The 20,828-nt window shown below is 40.6% G+C and overlaps 1 protein-coding gene across 3 annotated transcripts; it reads left to right on the top strand.

The window, feature by feature from the left end:
- The first annotated feature begins 2,724 nt into the window (after positions 1–2,724).
- On the top strand, positions 2,725–19,597 carry LOC308383326 (caytaxin-like). Of its 3 annotated transcripts, none has more exons than XR_013969119.1 (14): positions 2,725–5,923; positions 6,188–6,373; positions 9,550–9,656; positions 10,842–10,891; positions 10,990–11,217; positions 12,739–12,897; positions 13,091–13,193; positions 14,884–15,015; positions 15,184–15,270; positions 15,515–15,613; positions 17,369–17,404; positions 17,502–17,549; positions 17,901–17,991; positions 18,955–19,597. XR_013969119.1 is itself a non-coding variant. In XM_080861217.1 (14 exons), exons 3-13 carry the CDS (start codon positions 9,580–9,582, stop codon positions 17,938–17,940), a joined length of 1,059 nt encoding a protein of 352 aa, XP_080717343.1. In that variant the 5' UTR covers positions 2,725–5,923; positions 6,188–6,373; positions 9,550–9,579; the 3' UTR covers positions 17,941–17,947; positions 18,955–19,597. The 3 variants fall into 3 exon arrangements, 2 of the variants coding, with proteins under 2 accessions (XP_080717343.1, XP_080717344.1); XM_080861217.1 differs by having other exon boundaries at positions 17,901–17,947; XM_080861218.1 differs by lacking the exon at positions 2,725–5,923 and having other exon boundaries at positions 6,338–6,369; positions 17,901–17,947.
- The last annotated feature ends 1,231 nt before the right edge of the window (positions 19,598–20,828 follow it).

The following is a 20,828-nucleotide window of genomic DNA, read 5'->3' as shown; positions in this document are numbered from 1 at the left end:
TGGATTTACAGACACTGTAAAATATTCAGTTCTCTGTGTAAAAATGCCTTGTTGATGTCAGAGGCCAGAGGAGAATGGGCAGATACTTCAAACTGATACAAAGCACAGCAACTAACTCATTGCAGCCAACGTATTACAACCATGGCAGCAGAGGACAACACCGAGTTCCACTCCTGTTAGCTGGGAACAGGAAACTGAGGCTACAGTATAGACAGACCAAAATTGAAGAAGATTGGAAAAATGACAGTGAAGATGAAAGCATGGATTAATGGAATCATTTCGCCTTCAAGCAGCTATTAAGGCTGTTGGTGGTGGTGTTCTTTTAATGGTGAGGGATACTTTGGATCCCAACTGATTGTTCAAATAAACCAGCCTCTTGAGTATTGTTGCTGACCATGTCCATCCCTTTATGACAACAGCATACCTATCTTCTGATGGCTTCTTTCAGCAGGATAACACACCATGTCTCAAAACTCAAATCATCTCGAAATGGTATACCTAATAAAGTGGTTTGTGAGTGTATCTTAATGAACATACTGAGATGGAAACGTCTAAATAAAATATCCCTTGAGAGATTTTAGAAATTCGTGTGGGATTTTTTCTCTGATGAAGACGTCAGATTTCTTTTAATTTACTGCTTGATGATTGTTATGTCTATTCACAGATTATTATTAGTGTCACAGAAAACTTTTGAGGTCCCATTCAATTATGTAATTTTGTTTTTACTATTTTAGCCTCCTTTGCTTTTGTCTGTCATACTTTCTTAGGTCTTTTGACAAAATTTGAAAACTCCTTTAGGACCATTGTTTTAATCATCCTTGCTTCATTAATGCACACAAACACATCTTTCAGATCTCTTTCTTCACTTGTCCTTGCTGTGAATTCAAACAACAAAAAAGAGATGCTGCCAAGCTATAACAACCTGCCACAGCTTAGCCTGTGAGCCTGTGTCACTACAGCTCACCTGCTTTATACCACAGGTTATTTGCTGCGAGTATACAGACAGAGGAGTGGTCAAGAATTGGCTTACTGTGACCTCTGCCCCGGTAATCCACGTCGTCTTTACCATAGCCTATTGTGACGTATAGGTTCTTTATCCCATCCTTCAGACTCTCACCAAGACTCCTGGACTTTTTCCAGGTAACCTACAGTTTTTGTTTGTTTGTTTTTTTGTTTTTTTTTTGTTTTTTTTTTGTTTTTTTTGTTTGTTTTTTTTTGTTTGTTTTTGGTAACCTACAGTTTAAATACTCCTCACTGGTGTCGGAGAGGCGGATGCTGTCCAAGATAAAGACAATGTTGGATAACACCTCCCACCCACTCCATGACATGCTGGTCAGTCACAGGAGCACGTTCAGTGAGAGACTGAGATTACCGAAAAGCACCACTGAACGACACAGGAAATCATTCCTGCCTGTGGCCATCTCCCTGTACAACGCATCCACTTAACACACTGTTTGCTGCTACAACTACACATGTTTCTTTTCCAACTATTTATTTATGAGTGACTTATGTATGTATGTATGTATGTATATATATGTATATATTGTACTATTCTTAGTTAGTGTATTGTCTGTCTTGTCTTAATGTTGGTTTAAAATGGAGCACTGTAACAAAAAATAATTTCCCCCAGGGATCAATAAAGTATTCTGATTCTGATTCTGACTGTACGGCCACAGAAACAGCGCGTTTGACCTTACTGCTCCATACCTTAACATGTCAACGAGTTCACAGTCACTAGATGTCAATCCAACAGAGCACCTTTAGGATGTGGTGTAACAGGAGATCTGCATCATCTGCAGCATTTGTGTGATGCTATCATGTGACTTTGGACCAAAACCTGTGATGAATGTTTTCAGCACCTTGTTGAATTAAGGCTGTTCTGAAGACATAAGGGGGTCCAATCTGTTAGTACTAAGGTCCTAGTACAGACCTAGTACAGTCTGTCTGTACTAGGTACCGATTAAAGTGGGTCAAGTGTTCTCTCACTTTGACCTCTGACCTGGTAATCCACCATGTCTTTAACAAGTCCATTTGTGACGCATGAGAATCTCTTCTTCATCCCATCCTCCAGGGTCTCACGACGAGTTTTGGACATTTTCCAGGTGATCTACTTTTTATGTAAGACTTACGGTACAGACACCCAGACAGTGTATTTGACCTACTAAAGCATAAAACTCGCACTTACTTGTGCAGGCTTTATTCTTGTTTGACCATGCTTGATTTCTACCTCAGGGGAAATCTGACCTCTGTGTGAAGTACAATAATGGTTAGAATATTTTTAGGTTTTCGTGGTTCACTACAAATTTAACAGAGCAGAAAGAGCATTATGTAAGACCTGGGCTGAGCAAATATGGAAAAAATCGCCTCCACAAAAATGACTTTTCAAGCTTAAGACTTTGATCATTCATCATTTTGAGTAACTTAAAACCAATATTACACTAGAAGACAAACACTGATTTCCTTTTTAGTCTGACTGCCACAGCTGCAAATTCTGATGCAGCAGGTGTCACACAGATGGGCATGGTATCCATGGAGATTGTGTTGGTGTTAGCCAGACTGCCCACTACAGATATATCACTTTATTTAAACCAGTAAGTAGCAGTACTTCTTTCAGATCTTGATAAAGTTTTTGGAAAATGAAGACATTTCGATTGGAGGATGTTTGTAATGGTTAAAGCTCCAGGCTAAGACATACAGTGCTGCAAAAAGGTATTTGCCCCTTCATGATTTCTTGGTTTTCTGCATATTTGTCAGACTTAAATGTTTCAGGTAATTTAAAATTAAAGTAATTTCAAAATTTAAGAAGGACATCTCAGGTAAATACAAAATTCAGTTTTAAAATGATGATTTAATTTATTAGGAGAAGGGGGCTATCCAACCCCTCTTATGCAATCAAACTTATCCAACCCTATGTGAAAAAGTAATTAAATGTATTAGGGCTGCCACAAACGATTATTTTGATAGTCGACTAGTCACCGATTATTTTTGCGATTAGTCGACTAATCAGATCATCATCCATTGAACGTAAAAGTACAGCTTATTGCACCAGCAGCATCTGCTCTTATATAACTATCATTAGCTTACAGCTTTAAGTGTTTAAGGTCTGTGCTAACTAAAAATAAAGACAAGATGATAGTTAATTGAATTCTAATTAGATGTGCAGATTGTTTCGGTGGAGTTTAATAAACTCAGCCGATTTACTCAGGAACAAATAAAATACTGAAAAAAGCCAAACAATAACATTTTTAAGTTATCTAAGTGACTTGTATATGTTTAACCTGAGTAGGGCGGTGGGTTTGAAAACGATCTGCCGGGAGTCCGGTGCTCTCATGGCCCCCGGCTAGCTATCGAGCTAGCGGGTAACAGACGCCTCCGAAAACGTCGGAGCGCTTTTGAAAATATGTGGTGTCTTGATAAACTGAGCAGATATTTGAGGTTTACACAGCTACATTCTCGCCTGAAAATATGTTAAACGTTTATTTTGTGACCCAGAAAGAATAATAAGAGTAATATTAAAACTAACTAGCTGCCGCCATTGTTGACAACTGCGCTGGGCCGCGCTATGAATTCTGGGACACAGTTTCTTCTTCTTCGGGGTTTAACGGCAGCTGGCATCCTTGTACATGCAGTGCTGCCATCTTCTGTTTCAGTCCGTTATTACACTCTTAAATCCTGCTACTTATTCCTGCTTTTGGGATCTTACAAAGCTTCAAATGACGCGTCGACTATTAAATCAGTCGTCGACGATTTTGATAGTCGACGTAATCGTGACTAGTCGACTAATCGTGGCAGCCCTAAAATGTATCATGTAAAGCTGAGTTTAATTTTATGAGCCACATCCAGGCCTGATCACTGCCAGATCTGTTAAATCAAGAAATATAACATGTCCAAATATAATATATCCAAATATAACGTGTGTGACAAAGTGAAGCAGGCTTAAAGACCTCAAAAAGCAACATGTTATGTCAGAATCTAAAGAAACTCAAGAAGAGATGAGAAACCAAAAAGGTCACAAAGGCTCATCTCACATTTGCCAAAAACATCTTGATCATCATCCCTAAGATTCTTGGGACAATATTCTGTGGACTTACGAGACAAAAGTTCAAATATTTAGAAGGTTTGTGTCTTACTACATTCCCAGTCAAATATAGTAGTGTGGTATTGTGACGGTCTGGTGTTGCTTTGCTGCTTAATGACTTGCTGTAATTGATGGAACGATGAGTTCTGCTTTCTACCAGAAAATCCTGAAGAAGAATGTCCATGAACATTTTGCAGGGTCCTAGTCATGATCCATACTTAAATCAGACTAAGATGCTTTGTAGTGACCCGGCCGTTCATACCCCAAAATCCTCCAGATCAAACAAACAAACAAAAACAAAGAACAGACGTTAGACTTCAGAGGTGCAAAGCTTCTCTGCTGGATCGGAGAAGAGAAGAGATTGAAATGATAAATTCCTTTAGGTTCCTGAATGTTCTCTGATCTATTCAAGAAAGAATAGATCACAGACTACATCTGCTCAGGAGACTCAGGTGAAGACATCACAGGTCCTTCCTTCCTGCTGCAGTCAGACTTTACAATCAACACTGCTCATTAGATAAAATCACAGCACTGACATGCATGTAACTGTTTTTGTCCAATATTATGTAAAATATAGTGAAACAGTACTTACACAGTGTGTAAGTAACACTAGCCATCGTGATCATCCGTCTACTTCAACATTATATTTTTATTCCATCCATCCATCCATCCATTCACTTCCGCTTATCCTTTTCAGGGGCGCTGGAGCCTATCCAGCTGTCATAGCCTGATCAAACCTTTGGTTTCTTATTCCAGACTGCTAGAATGAAAGTAACAGATGTTTGCTTTCTCCAGGAAGCAGAGCTGCATTTTTGTGGCACATGTCACAGGATTAAATTTCTTATTTCTAAATTAGGGTGCTGAATATACTAGCCTTACAAACTGTAATACAGCTCAGCCCAACTCTTATTTTACACTGATGAGTTTGACTTGTGGAGCACTCTCACGCCATCTGCTGGCAAATGGAAAAAAATGAAAAAATAAAGAAGAAGAGCACGACATAGATTATGTCGTGCTGTTAAAAAATAAATAAATAACTGAGTTCAAGTAACTAAAAAACTAAACTAAATCGTTACAAAAGCATGCTTTTTGTTGAGGAAAATAATGCAAAATATCAACATGTGATATTTTGTCACCTTATTAACTATTAAAAGGAATTAATAACAACATTAGAAGCCATAAAAAAGCTACAGATGATTTTCTGTGAAATAAAGTAGAAACGAAATAGAATCCTAATTCCAGTAAACATCAACAAAATAAGTGATTTCTTACAGAGATAAAACTGTTGCTTAATGCAAAATTTGCATCTGCTAAGCGCTTATTGTATAAATCAGGCATATTTCAGTGCTGTGCAGTGAAATGTTGTTAATATAAAGTGTAAAAACACCTGAATTTAATTTTTCTGCCTGAGCTGAAGAGCTGGAAGTTGTGCTTGCTCCCTTTGGGTATTGAGGGCAATGCCGGAGGGATGCCACTCCGTGTGCGGTGACACTGCGGAGAGCTGTGTGCAGCTGTGAGGACCGCAGGAGAAGTAGGGAGGAAGGTGAATTAGAGTCAGAGCCAGCAAGCAGGAGAAAAGGAGGGGAATCTGTGTGGAGGAGGGGCTTCATCGAGGGAGAGAGAGGTTATAAGAGATGGTGGGGAAAAAAACGAGAGAGCGAGAAACTGTGCGCGTAATGGGTGAAGATGCTGTTGCCAGGGAACAGCGCTGAAATAGAAACATCCATTTTTTTCCTGCTCTCCGGAGGAAACAAACTCCGTCAGTGATGGAGAATCCAGAATGGACTGAATGTGAGGGAAACAGGTGATCCTGACTCCAAGTGGCCTGACAGAATCAAAGAGAAGGTAGGCAGTTGTTATTACGTAACCATCATAACACTGTTCCCATACGGCTGACATCATCGCAGCAGGATTAAAGCCTGGGGTGGGGGCATTAGAGTTGGTGGAGGGAGGAGGAGGAGAGTGATCATCATGAAACATGCTAAAGGTACACGGTCAGGATTATTGTTATTTAGATCAGAAAGCAGCACAGTGAGGACGCTGGGAAGGTGAGAGCGGGATGTTTCTGCTGCACGGTGACAGACTCTCCTCTCATTCGCCTCTCTACAGGAGGACACAGTTACTGCCTCAGCCTCCATTAACAGCAGGGGTAAACAACAAGAATTATCCAGCAGCCCAGGCCCTCAGCACACACCTGCAGATGTAATCAGCGATGATCCACACTCAGCAGCTTTAAGGAAGGGGGACCATCTGAAAGGGAAGCAGGGACGCAGAAAGCCTTTGTAATTACAGTATGTGAGTATCCTGCTTTTAAACCATGGTTTTCTCCGCTTTCCGCTCTCATAAAGAGCTCTTCTTCTGAACAGATTCTACTGATGGGAGGCCCAGAGGGCAGAACATCAAACGTGACATTCAGTGCTTTGTTTCGTTCTGTGACTGCACGCAATTAATCACTGAGACGGTTTTAGTTTTTCTGCTAATTGAGGACTGGCAGTCGTGACACAATAGCTTCTTTGCACGCATTTAAAGGCCACGCAAACACAAATTTTCTTTGTCAGCTTCTCAATAAGAGTGATACAGTAAGACCCAAGATTATTCTTTTTATTATTAGTTTGTTTATTCTGAAGTGGAGCGGGCTCAAAAAAGGAAAAGGGGAAATGTTTAGATCACAGTGGGATAACAGTCGTGGGAGCCGCTGGTTTTCTGTGAACACAAGCTGATCTGATCAAACTGCAACTACACAGTCAGGATGAAGCAGATTTCAGGTGTCACACTCTTCAAACAGATCATTTTTTTACTTTGTTTTCAGTGTTGTCAGAGATATTAAGAGATGTTGAAAAGATGAGAAGTTTTTAGGCTTTGGACATCATTCTCTTCAGGCTGTACATGACCACCTCTCTGTCGCCTTTCATCTTCAACTGTTCTATTAATGCTTATCTTTGAGTAAATGATTTCATAACAGAGACGAGCGAAAACTACCTCTCCGCTTCACTTGATCCCACCTGTTGTGTATCAAAGACAGAGTACTTGTCAGAAAAAAGTATGTGGTAACATTTATGCAAGTGTTGCGCCTGTTTCAGGTCTCAGGTTTGCCAAGCGCAACAGCATCAATAGTTCACGAGACAGCATTTGGGAAATGAGGACAGGCCTGCCATCTGGACATAAATCCCCACCAAACACGTGCCGCTGCAACATTACTTTGTGTCCATCAATCAGCAGTTCACTGTGCATGCAGCTGAGCCTTTGAAAGAGACATGCGCACCACAATAAACCACATGCAGTCATCGTGTGAGATCAGAGGAAGGCAACTTGAAATGTAATTTAAGCAGAAAGGTCTCAGTTAAAATGGCATTTAAGGATCTGCACCAAACACTGCAACTTTCTTATCAGGCAATGCAGTGCAAATACCTCTTTTCTCCATCATTTAGAATCGATTTACAATACAGCTGTACTGGGAACATGTAGCTGGAGGACCTGCACCTTTTAGCCCACATTTGCTGTTTTTTTATTCCACACATCAGTGCCAACCCAGTGGACAAATGGATCACAGTAAAGTCTGTGTCTGTAGCCTGAGGAACTCTGGCTAGGAGAGTGACATAGGGAGACACAAGACTTACACATGATGTTTACTTTGTGCATGACTAATCCCTAATGGTCAGGCTGCTATAAATAAAACACTGTGAACCTTTACATCAAATACCAAATATAGAGCATGATGTCATGGAGGGAGATATCTGCTTTGATTCTATATAATATGGAAGCTTAGATCATGATCTGCTTTACAGAAGCAGGTGCTTGTTGTGCCCTGAGGATCTGTATTGTATGAGAAACTGTTTATGTCACCCTCCCCCAGGGATCATGGGGAAGGAAACCCACTGGGACTTGGTTATGTCAAACTATCATTTCTGTGATTTAACAACAGAACACATAGGGCTAAATTGTTCTTGGGTTCAGATTTTGTTCTTAAATACAGTCTGCCCGACACAAACAAGACAACGCATCTACTCTGCTTTCCTGATCGTCCAATTCCAGTCTCTAATTCCTCTGAGTCCATTGCTTCACCTGTTTATGATATACTCAACTACTTTAGTGCAACAGCTACATAATGAAGTTCATTTTAATTTAACAGAGAGAAGCTGACAGAATCAGAGGTGGGTGACATATCCAAATTTTTGTGTCACCTCCAAGGGTCAAGCTTCATACATGACACATTTCCCATGATGCAACTAGAGACAATACTGTGCATACTGTGACTTTTAATGCATCTTCTGTCAAGATGATCCCACACCGCTGCAGTGAAGTTGAAGTCTAGGCTCTGGTAGTGCTCCATTGTGTGTTTTGTTCTATCCAAGTGCACTTTGCAGCATTTACAGTGTGTTTGGGATCAGTGTCATGCTGAACAAAATGATATTGTTTCCAATCTGACATTTTTCACATGGTCTTGCATGCTGGATCAAAATCTGATGGTTCTTTTCTGCATATATGTTTCCATCAATTTCGACATAATTCCCAACACCACCGACTGAAATTCAGTCCCAACCATGTTTTACAGACGACTATAAACACTCTTATATTGCTCCCCTGACCTTAGACATGCATCCCTCCATAAGACCTGTTTATGGATGGTTTTCAGTCTAGTTCTTGTGTAATTTGGCACACACCAGCCTTTTGTCCCTGCTTCCCTTTCTTAAGAATAGTTTTGTGCCGCCACCCTTCTACTGAGGTCATTTCTGAGGAGACGTCAGTGAGGAGAAGAGAGATACATCAACTTAGAGGCCAGATGCATCTCTCATATTCTGTGCCACATCTTCTCTGTTTTGTTTTGTTTTTCCATTTTATAAGAACATGACTTTCAGATGCTGTTCATCTGCAGTAGATAGATTTTAGGTCTGCTACTATGTAGAATTTTCAGCTAAGAGCTTTGGGGAAACACCTTGTTGCTGCAAAAATGTTATTTTATGTCTGTCACATGGTGTTATCTGTGGTATTTTTCACAGATTCAACCAAAGAAACAGGAACAAATAATGTGTCACAACAGGCTGCTAGTAACAAAGTGCCTAAAGATATAATTTAAAACAGGTTCTTCCCCAGATTTTCTGTTAAGTGAAGATACAACACTGGTTCATCCCTTCAGTTAGGTGTCTTTTTTAATGCCCGAATGATTGACAGGTCAGGTTAAGCGTCTAAGCAAACAAAGAGATAAACAAACTCCTTGGTAGTGGCTTAAAACTTTTTTATGTTAAATCCTGATCATAAAGCAGCCACGCTCATCTATCTCCACTTTCAGTTTGTAATAAAGACAAGTATAAGAAGCCAGAAAAAGACATCATTCAGGTTGTGCAATTTGGGTGGAGTGTCTACTTTAATAAGGCTGCAACGACTGAATTAGTTAGTCAGCAGTGTGTTAAACCATTCGGTGAACTTCCTGGTGAACGGCTCAATGAATTCTTTTGTTTGTTTGCCTATTACAGCGAGCTGAAGCCCATCCTCGCTGTCAGAGGATGGGTACAGCGGAAGCCACTTTACGTATGGACAGCATGGAGGTTAAGGACGAGTGGCAGGATGAAGACTTCCCCAGGTACGAGGCAGAGAAACAAACAGTCTGTGTTTGTGCGTGCAGTTTGTCTGATTTGTGCAGAAGCTTTTTCAAAGAGATCAAGCTTCGATGGAAAGTCTGTCACATGTTGTGTGAGTGCGCGGAGGGCCGAAAGGAAGCAGGTGTGTACTTTCCATGATGTAGTCATCAGGTGTTATGTGATGAGGCTGTAGCAAGTCAGCGAACAAAATAGCAACCAGCAGATGGAAAAAGAGGAGCAGTCAAATACCTCGCAGTGTCCAAGCTATGGGAGACTAGCCACTCGCTCTACTGCTGGCCAAAATCTTTCTTTGACAGCAGGGGAAATATGCTTTTAGAAGCTGATCAGAGAAACCTTCATTATCTTCCAAAAACATCCACACATAGTACATGCAGCAAAGTCCTGTGACTGTCTGAAAAATGCTTTTGTGTCAGAATCACTAATGCGTGTGTTTAATGCATTTAACAAGGCTAAAAATATCTCAGGTTGACTTCACATGAATTATGTTGGTGGAATATTAGGTAAGAGAAGTGGAATATTGTGATTCATCTGGGGGGATTTCAGACCTGGAGGTCTGTGTTAGAAGCAAATTATTTAACACTGAAAATTGTTTTTCTCTTCCCTACTGCTTAATTCGCTCTTGAATACTTGTCGGTGCGGTCTTAACCTTGCTTCTACATAGCTACTGACAATTTAATAACAGCAATTATCCAGCAGCTCCATCAGTCCATACTTGTGGTGTTTCAGGGTGTGTTTGTCTGTGTATGCAAGTCTCTGTTATTGCCTGTCTGCATATGTGTGTGCACTCTAATCTAGCCTGCTCAGTCCCTCACCGAGGTTTCAGCTGTCCTATTATAAAATCAGAGGGGAGTTGGTAATTGCTGGTGTTGCTTTCTCAAACGACAGGGTGAAATACATTTAAATCGGGTTTCGCATCGCAGCCTCTCTAAAAACAAAGGGCAAAGAGCAAAATGCTGGGACTGACTGTTAGTACTTCATGGTTTTTTAGTGGTTTTCATCATCGCAGATTATTTAGTTTAACAGTTGTGCTTATAATATACAATTATATAACAGCCAAAACAATCATTACTTGGCAGCAGGAAGACATTAAGCCAGATATAATTCTTATGTATGTACAATTATTTCCAATTTAACTGTTTATTTATGCTGCGTTCGTTTCCCTGCAGGCCACTGCCAGAGGATGGAGATGCATGTGGCCTCTCTGACAGCAGGACCAGTAAGTGGACTAAATAGACACCATTATATTTTTTATACAGACACACTCATGTTTATACGTATAAGGTGTATCCATACTTTCATAACATTTTGTCTTAGATCCTCCCACCACTCTGAATGTCGGCGAATCCATGACCCAACGTAAGCGTCGCACGCTGGTCGCCCCCGACATGAACCTGTCTCTGGATCAGAGCGAGGGGTCGGTGCTCTCTGATGACTTCCTGGAAACGCCCGACGACCTGGACATCAATGTTGATGACATCGAGACTCCAGATGAGACTGACTCACTGGAGTTCATCAACAACGGCAACGAGCTAGAGTGGGAAGGTACATGCATGTTCAAATTTAGCATCCAAAAACTTCTATGGGGGAAATTATTAGAACACATAATGAGGACAAATCAACAAACTGTACATAATCTTTCTGCAATGATATAGTTTTATATGGTAGTTGTAATAAACCAGAACAAATGTAGAATAGAGGCACATTTATTTCCGCAAGCTAAAAACAACACAATAACTATTAAACACACACAGTATAACAATGAAAACAATGACACACACTCTAAAAAAGAGGGAATGCTGGGTACTGTCACAAAAGACAAAGCATAACAATAAAACATGATATTACATTGTACTGTGTGTTGATTTAAACAAAGGAGAAAAGCCGAAGAGAGTTAAAAATTAGCCTTAACACCAATTTAAGGCTGGTGGCTCTAACATTATCAATCCTAACTCCTGTGTTGCTCTGGAGCTCTAGCAGTTTTACAGTCTAGTGAGGGGTTACATTTGATCCTTCAGGTCCCAGGTATAAGGGAGGCTTTCGTGTCTGTGCAGTACATGAATGTAAGCACAGTCAGTGATCAGCTCAGGTCCAGATGTTACAGCTTTTTCTAAGCAGTAGTAGCTTTTCGTTCCCCTCTGCAGGGGCTTTTGTTAGGAGCCCTTTGGTGTATCCTTTACTGCTTCTCATTCTTCACATCTCTTTTAGTTTTTTTTCCTCTGGATTTTCTTGTTCTAAATCTGTGCTTCCAGCTTTGATGGATCGTGCTGGTTTAAAACAAATAGCTGCTGGGTCTGTGTATCCTTTTGGGATGAGTTTTTACCCAGCTGAGCAGGTTTTTTTGTTTGTTTATTAAATTTTAGCAACGCAAGAAGGTCACATCCAAGGAGAGCAGATATTTTGCTCTCTGGTAACATATTTTTGATCGCGTGCTTGAGCCATGCAGTGACATCAGCGCTTATTCTATGCTCCATTTAAAGGCGTTGTCTCTGTCAGTCATGTTGAGTAGTTGTATTGTGCATTGTTGTTGGTGTGGCCTCTGAGCTGTCTGAACAAGCCAATACCACATATTTAGTATAAAGGTGAGCTGAAGAGTAAGCCTGCATTGTAAATGAGGTGGAAAAATTCAGAATTTCATGATATTTAATTTTACAAAGAAGGGAAAATTTGAATTGCACCAGGTTATGTGCAGTAACTTCAGCAATATTGTTGTTTACATTGACAAATATGGACCTTTTTTGCCTCTGAGGTGGAGCAGGTCAGCTACTAATTGGAAGGATGGTGGTTTGAGGCAATTCCAGTCAGCCAAAGTATCCTCAGGCAAGATGCTGAACCCCCAAGTTGTTATTTGAATGTTAGATAGAAACATTTAGAAGAAGAAAAAGGTGCTTGTATGAATTAGACATGTTGTAAAAAGAGCTTAGAGTACATTTTACGTTTGTATGCTAAATGTCATCATAAATCGTGATTTATAGCTTTGAAAAGGTTCATTTCCCTTTGCCAGCTCTGCTCATGTTGGCTACATGTGTTGTGAGCAGCTGCTTTCTGGTGTCACCTTGTTTTCAGACGACACACCTGTGGCTACTGCTAAGCGTCTCCCAGGTGAGAGCGAAGAGGAGAGAGACTCGTCAGGTCGTCTGTGGCGAACAGTGATCATTGGCGACCAGGAGCAACGGATCGATATGCAGGTCATCAGGCCGTACCTGAGAGTGGTCACACATGGAGGTTAGTTAGACTGTTTCCCCAAATGGATTCCTTAGGATGGTTATGCTATTATAAATCTTATCAGCCCACTTCCTGGTATTAAATGTAAAACGTAGGTGAAATGTAAAAGAGTACAGACACATTTACATGTCCTACCTGCCACGTGATAATTTGCCACTACGAATGGAGCAACTGCATCTCTCTCTTCTGTCAGGATATTACGGGGAAGGTCTGAATGCCATCATCGTGTTTGCAGCCTGCTACCTTCCTGACAGCAGCTGTGACGACTACACGTACATCATGGAAAATCTCTTCCTGTAAGATCCTTTCTTTGTTATCACATGGCGACAACCTTACTTCCTTCTTTTCTCACTCTACAATCCATTAAACGTTTCCAATGTAAAAAGTCTCCTATCCAATGAGGATGTAAAATAATGAATCAAATAATTCTTAAAATTAGAGTGGACCTGTTATGGGTTTTTTTTTTATGTTATTTAAATCCATACTGTTGTAATGGGAGAGCTTATATTAAAGTTTGAGATAGTGATCCCTGATTTCAGACTGCTCAAAATAGTCAGTTCTAAACGGCTTGTTCTACTCTTGGCGCTGTGTGATGTCAGTAAGAGAGGATATCCTGATATGGTCATCTCAGTCACGCTGCTCTGGCTTTGAGCATGGAAGCCCCGCCCCTTGACCTTAAAGGGAGCTAAAACAGTTTGTTTCTGATGAAGAAAAAAACCAGATGTCATGTTGAGAACTTGAGCCAGTAAAGTGCCTGAAATCTGTGCCATTATTTCTAATAGCCAGCAGGTGGCACTCCTGAGTTCAGATTCTAGAGAAGAATCCTCTGCTCCTATGACCTCAGTAAATCCCTCCAGTACTGTGCATGAGTTTTGAGTCACCCCTTTCTTCTTCTTTTTTTTCCTCCTGTCTTTTTGCAGCAGTGTAGAAGTCAGAATTGTTGTCTGAAGGCCATAAAATGACAAACAGATTTACTTTCACAAGTGGAGCATTACTAGGCATTATTGGCCTGAGATGTTCTAAGAGAGGTAGAGACCTGACCTGACACACAAAGACAAACAGGACAACACAAGCATGCATTCCCACCCTCATGCACAGGTATACAAACACTCACACACACACCCAACATGGAGACACAGAAATGGACGCCGTACACATACTCACACTCCCCATACACTCCCAGGTCCTGGAACCAACAACCCGTAGAAGGGCAATCAGCCCACAGACCCAGGAGATGGTCTCCTTCACTCTGGGATGGAGACAAGTAGACTTCCCTGGCCTCCGCAGCAGCAGAGCAGCCCAACAGCCTCATAACCCTAACCCAGACCCTGACCAGACAGCCAGCTCTTCCAGCCCTGGATGGCGAACAGAGAACGGGAGTGTGTGTGCTTCACTCCGCCCGAACTATACCCACCCCAGCATTCAGGCAACTACCAGACTACATAAGCCAATAAAAACCCAGGTTAAGAGTTAGCTAAAGAGGCTCCTCGTTCCACCAATACACCCAAGCCCCCCAGGTCCAGCCAAAACCCCCGCCCAGAGGTACCCCAAGTCCCCAAGCCTGCCCCAGACCCACCCAGGAGTAACTACCAGACCGGTAACATTTGTTTGCCAGCACAGACTACCCAGCAGCGCCACACACAGACACCAGAAAACACCCCCATTAAAAAGGGGTGTTAAAGTATGATATGGATCGGGGAAGACCGTGGGCAACATGTTTGGCTTCAAAACATGAAATGGTGATGCCAAAAATACTCAGCCTAAAGCTTCAAAACAGGGCCTCACTAATCAAAGTGTAACATCCTGCAGGTACAGTTTATGAGATGAACTAGAGCTGGAAGTGAGTTTAATGGATCCCCCTTTAAATGAAAGATCATTTTATCTCCACAAATAAAATATCAGAACTCTTTTTCATCATAAATCAAATGAGGGGATTTTATGTGCTATTTTCATGTACAATTATAGGTTGTTCATGTCTGTTCTCAGGTATGTTGTGAGCAGCCTGGAGCTGCTGGTAGCAGAGGATTACATGATTGTTTACCTGAATGGAGCAACTCCTCGCAGAAAGATGCCTGGCATCAGCTGGCTGAAGAGATGCTACCAGATGATAGACAGAAAGTAAGATGAACAATGTCAAAATAACTCGGAAAACAATTTGGGAAATTAGAAGATAGTGAAGCTGAAGATGTTCTTGATGCTAGAGATGAAGATAACCAATATACATGGGATTTCATGCAGTTAAAAGTTATAATGGGGATTGTAATAAACTCTGTTTGTTTCCTGTAGACTGAGGAAGAATCTAAAGTGTCTCATCATCGCTCACCCAACATGGTTCATCCGCACTGTCCTGGCCATCTCAAGACCCTTCATTAGGTATATTTATGACACATTTGGCCGTGAAAGCTTGTCTCTTAACAAATCTAAAAACAAAAGAGAGAAAGGGGAAAATAGGTTGGAGCATTTTAAAGTTGTCACATCGCTACACTGAAAACATTAAAAAGAGAAAAGTGTTGCTGTTTCATAATCAGAGTACGTATGTTGTGCTACATGGCTGAATGCACATATATTTTAGGATTAATTTGTGACAGTAACCCAATGTTGTTTATATTTTTTGAAGTGTGAAGTTCATGGATAAGATCCGTTACGTTCACACCCTGAAGGAACTCGGTCAGATTATCCCCATGGAGCACGTGCAGATTCCTGAATGTGTGCTGCAGTAAGTACTCTCAGCCACCAAGGGTCCCTGTTGAGATGCTTCAAGTGTCTTTCATAGCTTATACTCTGCTTTGCAAGCTTACAGCAATATAGTCAGCTCCATAAGTATTTACTACTGAATGCAAGACTCAACTCCAGGTCTGTTATCTGCTTAATTTGTTATGGAATAAAGAGGGAAGAGGTCACGAAACTGTTGTTAGTCTATTGTTCAGTCACCACTGACTCTCTGACAATTAGGGAATATATAAAAATAGTTTTTATTCCTAATCTATTTTTGCAATACTTTTGTTTAATTCCTTGAATTAAAGTTGAAAGTCTGCACTTTGGTCACATCATTAATGTTTTTTTGTGATATGATGTCCAGAGGCAAAATTACAAAACATGCATCATTGTCCAAATCCTGACATCTTGAAAGAATTCAAACAGTCCAACAGTGTTTATGGATAACTAAGACTGATATACAGTTTTTCACATTTGTTTAAATGTCTGCTTCTCACTGTTTACTTAGATGGACTTGTGCAGACGAAACAGCAGGTGATTAAAATAATATTAATATTTAAAAAACACTTTATATATGTAGCAAAGTTACAACGTGCCTCACGGAAAGAAATTAAAAACATATAAGAAATCCAACATGAGCTTTACAACTCTGAGTAGGCATTCACTTTTTATTTTTTTTGTTTATTATGGCAAACTGTGCAAGAGTGCTCAAAACTGAATTATGGCAGACTGATTTTAAAACAAATTCAAAAGATGATTGAGGCTTTGGAAGAACTGCAGTGCATAGTTAAACAGAAGAAACAGAGCCAACATCAGACAAACTTTTCCACTGTCGTGTGCAAAAGAAAGTCTCTGTGGAATCTGTGGAAAACCAAGTGTACCTTTACTGCTTCCATAGAAATTAATACATGCTGCTAATCAAATGTTAACACAACCCCACAATCTTCCCATGCAATGCTTAGAGAAACTGCAAAAAACCCAAGAGTTACATATCGGACTCTCAAGGCTTTGGTTAGCATGTTAAATTTTACCTTTCATGACAACACAAATAGAAAACGATTAAATAAGTGTTGCTTGTTTGGAAGGATTCCAGGGGAAAGTTTCGGACAGATTAGACCAAATGGCCGTAATACACAGCACCACATTTCAATAAAATCAAACACCACAAATCAACTGTCAAGCATGGTGGTGGAGGTGTGATGATTTGGGTATTTTGCACCTTGTAGCCATTAAGTCAGCTCTGTATACCAAAATATTCTAGAGTCAAATGTGAGGCCATCTGTCTGACTGCGAAAGCTTGGCCGAAACTGTGTCATGCAGGAGGACAGCGATCCCAAGCACAGCAGCAAATCTTCAACACGATGGATGAAAAAGAAAAGGATCGAGTCCAGACCTCAACCTGATGAAATGCTGTGGAAGGACCATAAGAGAGCTGTCCATACACAAATGCCTTTAAACCTCAATGACATGAAGCAACACTATAAAGAAGAGTGAGCTGAAATTCTGCTTCAATTATGTGGGAGAATGATAAAGTCATACAGAAAATGATTCGCTTAAGTTATTGCTCCTAAAAGTGCTTCTACAAGTGACTGAATTTTATCTCAGGACTGCAGATTCCTTCAAAAGCCTTCTCTTTAACATGTCTCTGCATATGAGCTTCATCAACACAGAGCGATGAACTTTTAACTTCAGCACTGGTGAGAAGGATGTTACAGAACTCCTCATCATTCTGCATTTCTATCCCCTTTTCTTAAAGGTATGACGATGAGAAGATCAGAGCACAAAAGGAAAGGTGAGTCACATGTTTTCAAGTGATTTTATATTAAAATTTCTTTGTTTACACATGCTCATTTAAACATGCATGTTACTACTATGTGCCTCTCCCCCAGACTTGAGCAAGACCAGCAGCAGAGTAATTCAACACTCCCCAAAGAAAGGTGACCCAATTTTGTAGTACATACAGTCCTACAGCGCATGCAGCTACAATATGGAAAAGTACTCATATATTGTTGCACTTAAATCCCGTGGCTGCAAGAAGCCACTGATTTTATATTTCATCTGTTAGAGCAATAAAAATAAAACAACTTCCTCCATTGGCATGAAGAGCATATTATGTAAGAGGTTCACCAGCAAATTGATCAGTGCGTTGCTTCTCTTTAATGTGATTGTGAATGCTTGAACTTCTGCAGACATATAGATTTGATTAAGCAACACAGCCTAACATGGTTTAGACGACCAGGCAACATATTTATATTTGTTTATCGTCAATTTTAATCTGTTATTTCCAGGCCGAAGTCAATGATAGCAGAGGTTGGCCGTGACATCTGACATTAAGGTAAAGGACTCATCCTTCTGAGTGCCTCTACATCAACTCTTCAGGTTGGTTTGTAATGTCAGCCCACAGTAATTAATCTTCGACATACATGGAAATGTTCTTTTCTGCACATATCTGCTTACGTGTGCTAAAGAGACACGATACAGTAAATCACATGCTGGACGATGGCCTGTCTTGGGCCCAAAGGATCAGCTTTCTGTTCAGTGGCTGTGGGATCCAAATTTTACTATGACACACTCGAAGATTTCCAATTCCTTGAAACTGTGCAGTCTCTGTGCAGTGCAAAAGACAACAATCATCCGCTTTATGCTGAGTTTGATGAGGTGTTGATCTAAAAATGCAAAAATCGCGCTTCAGTTTCCTTCCAGGTTTCCAGTTCTTCTCTGAGAGTGCTGGACGCTGAACAGGAACATGTCATACACTGCTGACTGACTTCTGTCACTCACCCCGTCCAACTCATTTTCATCTTTGCCAAGTCATGTTTAACTTCTTTAAATTCCGACTGTGCATGGATCCAAGAAACGTTACTCAATCCTCAAACATCACCCCATGTTACATAAAGCACAGCTGCTTGTCTCTTCAGGCCTGCCTGCGTGCAACCAATCAATTCTATTTTTATTGGGCAAATTGATCTGCCCCACCGAGCCTGTCATTAACTGGGTGAAATGCCCACCACAGCCAGCCGGGATGGGTTAGGGCGGGTGAAGTGGATTATTTTAGAAACTGTCCCCGGCTGCTGACTGTTCCTATAGGCCCTCATATATCAAACGAGATGCCAGCCAGTGGACTGGCTGACATCTCGGGAATGGACACGGGGACTGTCTCCTAACTAAATGCCAGCACAGGAAGCAGGGGGAAAAAATGAATGGTCAAACCTGATATGTGTCAAGTAGTTTAGATTTACTGCCGCTCACTGACACACTGCCAATTTTAACAACTGCATTACATGAAACTTTGTGACTGACGGGATTAAAGTGAGACTTAAACTTTCTGTATTTGCCTTGCAGAGCTTTAAACTGAAGAGCCCGAGGGGGGGTCGTAAAAACAGAAGCCCACAAGCTTCTCAGCTGGGATTATATCCCCTAAATGGATCTATTAGCCAGAGGACAATCATTCCTCAATATTCCTCTTGTTTCAAGTGACACGCTTGCTTCTAACAACTTAAGGTTCAGTTACACCAAAGCATCGTAGCTTAGTTAAATCAAAAACTGTCCTGCATGTCAAGTTGACCTTTACCTACAGCATGACTTTGCCTATGCGTGAATGAAAAGACTTGCCGGGAGCATTTTGTACATATTTGTAATATATTTTTGAGAAAAAAGTGTTTGCACACAGACGGTGTTGGTATTGTTTGGTTTATTGGCTATTTGCTGAAAAAAGAAGTGCAATGATATCGCTCCTCCTAAATGTTTCTGATGCAAAAAGTGTGTTTTCAAGTTTTCCGGAGTTGAATATGCAGGTGGCATGCTTGTTTATATCCTTCCTGTCTTTGTTACATTTGTTAAGTTTCAAAAAGTAATTTTGCAAGATGGGAAGAAACATTGTTACAAATGAAAAGAATTCTATTTAATAAGAGAGTTAAAATGAATTGCTTAGTGTTATTTATGAAAACGTGCCATTTACTGTTTGTAAAAAAAAAAAAATGTAATAAATGAGTGATCTAAAGTTTTGTCATGATTATTTGTCCCCCGCATTCAGCCTTAAGTCCTAAAACAGAAGAGAACAAAAGCACAGGCTTGCTCATGTACGTTGCAGCTGATATTTTCATCCTTTTATTGCAGCTGCGTGTTTTCATCTTCGGTCCAGAATGTTTTTGGCAGTTGAGTTATTAACGGGGATAATCGTCAGTGGATGCTCGGTGGATGTCACCTGACCGTCCTGTGCTGCGTTTTATGGAGGTCTTAATGCCCTTGGAGTAACCCGTTTCTGTTTATGTACACAATACATAACCAATTAGAAACTGAACTTTGCCCTGCATTTTTTATTATATTTTAATCATGTTCTATTGTGTAAATTCAATCATTCAGATGTGAAAGAGAAACAGCTTGAGTTAAATTATGATGTTATATTTAATTATGTACTCTTAATTGTTATTTAGTTTTATAAGAATAATCTTGCCTTTTGAAATATGGATTTCATTCCATGAGATTGGAATAAAGAGACGCCTGACACACAAAGGCATGGAGCCATAACACATTTAGATTTTGTATTAATACTTGAAGCACCAGGAAACAGCCTGCCTCTGTCCAAAGTTCACCATCACCTCTAAAGCTGACTGAATAACACTGCTGTATGCAAACAAATCTATATTTGGAAAGAGTTTTTGACCACTGATTTTGGGATGAAACGATTTTCCAGATCCATGTTGTCCAGAAGGTGTTCTGAAGGCAGGACTGTGATGCAGTTTTCTGCCTCGCCACTAGAGGGCGCGGCCGTTTTGTGAGTAATGTTTGACTGGGATGGAAAATGGTGTTCATGAAGGCAGTGTGAATCACAAGTTATGCTCGGGAGCAGTTTATGTGGGTTCAATGAGAGTGTGCGTCCATAAGACTGGTGAGTTACAGGATATTTCTTGTGTAAGAAGGATAGCCTGTATGTTTTCTTGCTCTGGACGTCCTCTGTTTGTACATTTTCTATAAGCTAAGTTATCGCTAAGCTAAGCGGGCTAAGCTAAGCTAAGTTCGCCTAGGCCAAACTGAGTTCAGTTTGAGTTGGGGATTTGTTATGTGTATTTGCCTTCTTTAGTTGGCATCATAAGTGAGTGGGGCACAAGAGTTAAGTGATGGGAAGATGTTTATTTTCTTTGTTGTCAAATATGGTTCAGACTATAAGTAAAAGCCGCCAGCTTAGTTTCCCTGATGAGATCCAGTGCCTGACCACT

This window comes from Rhamphochromis sp. 'chilingali' (genome assembly GCF_963969265.1).
Source record: "Rhamphochromis sp. 'chilingali' genome assembly, chromosome: 16".
Taxonomy (NCBI): Eukaryota; Metazoa; Chordata; class Actinopteri; order Cichliformes; family Cichlidae; genus Rhamphochromis; species Rhamphochromis sp. 'chilingali'.
Note: the sequence above shows the minus strand (reverse complement) of the source record. Positions and strands in the feature narration are given on the sequence as shown.